This window comes from Quercus robur, chromosome 3, assembly GCF_932294415.1.
Source record: "Quercus robur chromosome 3, dhQueRobu3.1, whole genome shotgun sequence".
NCBI classification, from domain to species: domain Eukaryota; kingdom Viridiplantae; phylum Streptophyta; class Magnoliopsida; order Fagales; family Fagaceae; genus Quercus; species Quercus robur.
In genome coordinates, this window is record NC_065536.1 from 30,531,708 (window position 1) to 30,537,065 (window position 5,358).

The window sequence follows — 5,358 nt, forward strand, 5'->3', positions numbered from 1 at the left end:
GATCCGTCAACTGAAGGCAGACAAAACAAAAGAGAAAGGCAGCCAGCATGACTCGAATCATGCGGCAGACAAAGAAGAGACACTGGCAGGAGGTGTCCCACGGAACGCAGAATAGCGTTTCATTACCATGGCTGAGGTAGCGGCTCTTTTGGAGTAAGAGAGAGCCAGAACTCCAAAGGAGAGGTTTTACGCACGAAGACCTCCCTATCCTCTAAAAGTACTCACAAACCGTACCTCGAGAGGTATGAACCAAAGGCCTTTGCCCAGTACGATGGCAGGAAGGGAAGTGCAATAGAGCACGTGAGAAAATTTATTGACACCCTTGGCCCTTACGCAGCAAACGAAGACTTATGTCTGCGGGAGTTTTCAAAGTCATTGTGCGACCGGGCATACACCTGGTACATTGGCTTAAAACGAGGATCAATCCCAACCTGGGATGACATGGTGGATGTATTTTGCACTAAATACTTCCACGGGGAAGAAACGGTAATGCTTGCAACTCTGCAAGCGACCAAGCAAAGGAATGGAGAGGATTTGATAGAATACATCAAACGGTTCAGGGACATAGCACTTGATTGCTATGACCACTATGAAGAAAGGACGTTAGTAGAAATGTGCATGACTAATATGATTCGGGAGTTCAGAGCTGTCCTGAAGAATCTGGAGATTTCCCAGTTCGCACAGCTATTGCAGAAAGCTAGAAAGACGGCTCAGTCCGTGAAACCCAGTTCAGACAAGAGAAACGCATCGCAGGCTATGGCAGTGTCCACTGGAAACCAAAGAAGGAAAACAGAGGGGAGGGAGTATGATGCGCCCCCACCCTTACCATGTACTCCTAAGGAGTTGGATGTGCTACTTGACAAATGGATAGCAGACGGAATCTTTAAACCCAACCAGGTTTCTAAAGAGCCTACGGAGGAAGAAAGGAGGGATCCTCGCTTCTGCCGCTTGCACAACTATGTACAACATCCCACCGCAGAATGTTGGGCGCTCCGCAGGCTAGTGCATCGTAGGATTAAAGAAGGCACATTAGAGCTAATCCAGCAGGAAGTCCAAAGAAACCCACTCCCAAACCACAAGGGAAAGGGTGTAGCAATAGTGGTGATATGTGCACACCCGGGAGAAGACAAGGAAGAAAACTTGGCCCTGCCTGCCGCAGCGATTACCACTCTTCAGCAGAGTGCCAAGTTCAAAAATCTATTTGACCAGTTGGGACTTACAGCAAAAGAAAGAAAAATAGCTACGGAGGCTTTGGTATGCATCGTCTCCGAGGCAGGGGTGGAATGCCTGTCAGCAGAAATGCCAGAAGACAGGGCCCTCCTGCAGGAATCAACAGAAATCACGTTTAGCAGTGAGGATATGGAAGTGGTGCACCCAGATCATAGGAGGCCTCTCTATTTAGCAGCATCTATAAATCAAATCCCCATCAAGAGGGCCCTGGTGGATACGGGTGCTTCCGTAAATCTCATTCCGTTGAGCACCTTGCAAGCCGCAGGAATTTCAGAGAAAAAGATCCAAGGATGTCCGATGGAAGTAACGGGGTTTGGTGGAAGAGGGGAGTACACCGCAGGCCACATTAAGTTATGGTTGAAAGTAGGCCCTATAGTCTCTTTAGCTCGTTTCCACGTGGTCAGAACGGAAGTATCTTACCGTGTGCTTTTGGGAAGACCTTGGTTACACAAACACCAACTAGTCCCGTCCACCTACCACCAATGTGTGAAAGGAAGATTGAATGGCAAGATGATACGCATAGCGACGAACCCCTCGCCGTTCGAGCAGGCAGAAGCCCACTTGGTGGAAACCATGTTTTATGACCAATGGACTCCATCTGGAGAAAATTCGATTTCAAAGCCACGAGGCACCTTCATGCCTAGGTGGGAAGATGTTCAAGATGACCCAGAACCTGATTTAAGAGAGCTATTGGCGCGAAAGAAGAAAAGGAAAGAAGCACCTGCCGTAGAGCTAGACGAGATACCTCAATGCATCAGGGTCCGAGGCCTTGATGGCAGGATTATGTATAAATTATGAAGGTGCGTGGGGCCCACGGGTGAGATGCAAGTGGGTCCCACCCAAAAAGGGCAACACAAGAGTTTGGCGCATTGCGTTGCTAAAGGAAGTTTGGGAAAAGAAGAAGAGAAGGATGAAGCGGTTGTGGCTGAAAAGGACATCTACGTTATGGCAGAGGAAGAGTTGGAAGAAGTTGACTTAGGGTCTGACCCGCAAGAACCAAGGCCTATCTCAATTAGTGCAAGCCTAACAGAAAAGGAAAAGTCAGAACTCATACTGTTGTTGAAAGAATTCAAAGACATTTTTGCTTGGGATTACAATGAAATGTCAGGGCTCGATCCCGGGCTTATTGCGCATACATTGAATGTGGACCCAGAGGCCAAGCCGGTGGCACAGCCTGCCAAGATATTTCACACAGAAATAGAAGGGCAGATAGTCAAAGAGGTGCATAAGTTGCTAGCTGCAGGATTCATCAAGCCTATCCAGCATCCTCGCTAGCTATCCAACATAGTACCAGTAAAGAAGAAAAACGGCCAGATAAGATGCTGTGTAGATTTTAGAAATCTCAACAAAGCTTGTCCAAAGGATGAATTCCCATTGCTGAACATGGATTTACTAATAGACTCCGCGGCAGGAAACGCCATGTTCTTATTCATGGACGGTTTCAGTGGGTACAATCAGATCAAGATGGCGCCAAAGGATGCAGAGAAAACTGACTTCAAAACACCCATGGGCAATTTCTACTATACCGTGATGCCCTTCAGGTTAAAAAATGCAGGTGCAACTTATCAACGAGCAATGACGGCCATATTTCACGACATGATGCACCAGGAGCTAGAAGACTATGTGGATGACATAGTGGTTAAATCAAGGAGAAGAGAAGAACACTTTCGGGTGTTAAAAAGAGTATTTGAAAGATGCAGAGCTTTTAAGTTAAGAATGAATCCCCTTAAGTGCGCATTCGGAGTATCCTCTGGGAAATTTTTAGGTTTCCTGGTTCACAACAGAGGCATAGACATGGATTCGGCCAAAGCCACGGCCATAGCAACTATGAGACCTCCGGCCACAGTAAAATAATTGAAGAGCTTCTTAGGAAAAGTCTCATATATCCGGAGATTCATCCCTGGATTGGCATCAATCACCTCTGCCTTCACCAAGTTGCTTAAGAAGGGGCAAAGTTTTGAATGGGGGGAAGCGCAGCAGACGGCCTTCAAAAGGCTACAGCAAATAATGATGAACCTCCCCACGGTGCAGGCCCATATTCATAAAAGACCACTGCTACTCTATCTGGCCACCAACTCGTACGCCATCAGTGCACTAATCGCTCAGGAAGATGGAGGTGGTATCGAGCAGCCAATATACTACATCAGCCGCGCCTTAAAAGATGCGAAAACTCGTTACCCAAGGGCAGAGAGAGCATGCCTAGCCATTGTATACGCTTCGCAGAGGTTGCGTCACTATTTCTTGGCCTACGAAGTATGGCTGATGACTAAGTCCCATGCCATTAAAGCTCTGTTACAACAGCCGATTCTCTCCGGCAGGATATCCCAGTGGTTGCTACAATTATCACAATACGACTTGAGAATGGGGACACCTAGGGCAGTGAAAAGTCAGGCTATAGCAGATTTATTGGCGCAGTTTCCAGGAGAGGAAGAATTCCCACTGGATGATGAAGTTCCAGGGCAAGTAGCTATGGCAGAAGAAGTCAAGGAACAGTGGGTAATGAAATTCGATGGGTCTTCTACTACTCATTCCGGAGGGGTAGGAGTAGTTCTGTATCATGAAGAAGACAAGGCAATGGCGCTGTCATTTAAGTTGGAATTCCCCTGTTCAAACAACATGGTGGAATATGAGGCCTATCTAACTGGGCTTGCCACGGCACTCGAAATGGGAGTCAAACATTTGAAAGTACTGGGAGATTCGAACTTGGTCGTCTGCCAGGCCAAAGGAAGTTTTTCCTTAAAGAAGCCCAGCCTAGCCCCGTACAGAGCGATGGCCCAGAGAATGGAAGAAAAATTCTTAACCTTTGAGATAGAACATGCTCCGAGAAACGAAAATCAGTTTGCAGATGCGTTAGCTGCACTGGGTTCGCAAATAATCTTCAAAGGGAATAGCACTAATATAGAAGTCAGCAAGAGGGAAGAATCCATCATTGAGGTGTTGAAGGAAAAGTTCCGGGAGGAACAGGGCGAAGGGGATTGGCGAATCCCCATAAGGGAAACCTTGGTAAAGGGAGACGATGCAGCAGAATTGAAGATATTAAAAGACTATGCCTTAGTAAAAGAAGAGTTGTACCGTAGGATACCAGGTGGGGTCTTATCCAGATGCGTGGGCCAGGAGGAAGCTCAGAGAAAATTGAAAGAAATACACGACAAGACTTGCGGGTCTTGCAGGGAAGTCAGTCTTTACCGCAGACTCCAGAGGGCAAGCTTTTATTGGCCAAGCGTGGGTAAAGACGCAGATCAAGTCCAAACCCAGTGTGGGACCTGCCAGCTTGCGGCAGACAAGGAGGAGAGTTACGCTGTGTTCATCAGCGAGGATTGGAGAAGCCCTTTCATGCAGTACCTAACAGAAGGCGTCCTGCCACAAAGGCACAGTGAAAGGTACAAGCTTAAGAGGTTGGCAACACGTTACTTCTTGCATAACACGGTCCTTTCAAAAAAGGATATGATGGAGACCCTTTGAGGTGTTTGGGCCCTGAAGAGGCTAAAGAAATGATAAAAGAAGTACATTTAAGGGAATGTGGTGAACATCAGGGGAAGAAAAAGCTTTACAGATGCCTGTTGCAGATGGGCTACTACTGGCCAACCATGAAGAAAGATGCGGCAGAATTTGTAAAAAAGTGTCACAGTTGTCAGGTACAAGCCAACTTGATTCATACCCATCCACAAGGCCTGCACAGCATGGTCACCCCATGGCCCTTCCACACTTGGGGGCTAGATTTGGTAAGGCCAGTCAACCCACCATCACGTGGATACATATGGATATTAGTGGTTACAGAATATTTTACTAAATGGGCAGAAGCAGTGCCACTCCGCAAGGCCATAGGGGGAGCAGTGGCAAACTTCATCAAAGAAAATATAATTGTGAGGTTTGGGGTGCCCCACAGGATCATCAGTGACAATGGCACACCATTTGTCAATAGTGATGTAAGGAGAATGCTAGAGTTCTACCAAGTCAAGCACCACAAGTCATCACCTTATTACCCTCAAGGGAATGGGCAGGCAGAGGCAACAAATAAAATTCTCATAAAGATCATCAGCAAAATGAGCTAAGAGTATGCGGGAGGATGGGCAATGCACCTGCCAGATGCCCTCTGGGCTTACAAAAAATCACCAAAGTCAGCTACAG

The 5,358-nt window shown here is 47.1% G+C and overlaps 2 protein-coding genes across 2 annotated transcripts; both read left to right on the plus strand.

The window, feature by feature from the left end:
* Positions 1–489: 489 nt before the first annotated feature.
* Positions 490–2,028, plus strand: LOC126719508 (uncharacterized). The gene has a single exon (XM_050422051.1). The coding sequence runs from the start codon at positions 490–492 to the stop codon at positions 2,026–2,028; it is 1,539 nt and encodes a 512-aa protein (XP_050278008.1).
* A 1,209-nt stretch (positions 2,029–3,237) lies between these two features.
* On the plus strand, positions 3,238–4,692 carry LOC126719510 (uncharacterized). Its single transcript, XM_050422052.1, has one exon. The coding sequence runs from the start codon at positions 3,238–3,240 to the stop codon at positions 4,690–4,692; it is 1,455 nt and encodes a 484-aa protein (XP_050278009.1).
* Positions 4,693–5,358: the final 666 nt, after the last annotated feature.

What these genes read in the sequence shown, in the direction of transcription:
- LOC126719508 (XM_050422051.1), top strand. Translation starts at nt 490, where the DNA reads ATGCTTGCAACTCTGCAAGCGACCAAGCAAAGGAATGGAGAGGATTTG.
- LOC126719510 (XM_050422052.1), top strand. Translation starts at nt 3,238, where the DNA reads ATGATGAACCTCCCCACGGTGCAGGCCCATATTCATAAAAGACCACTG.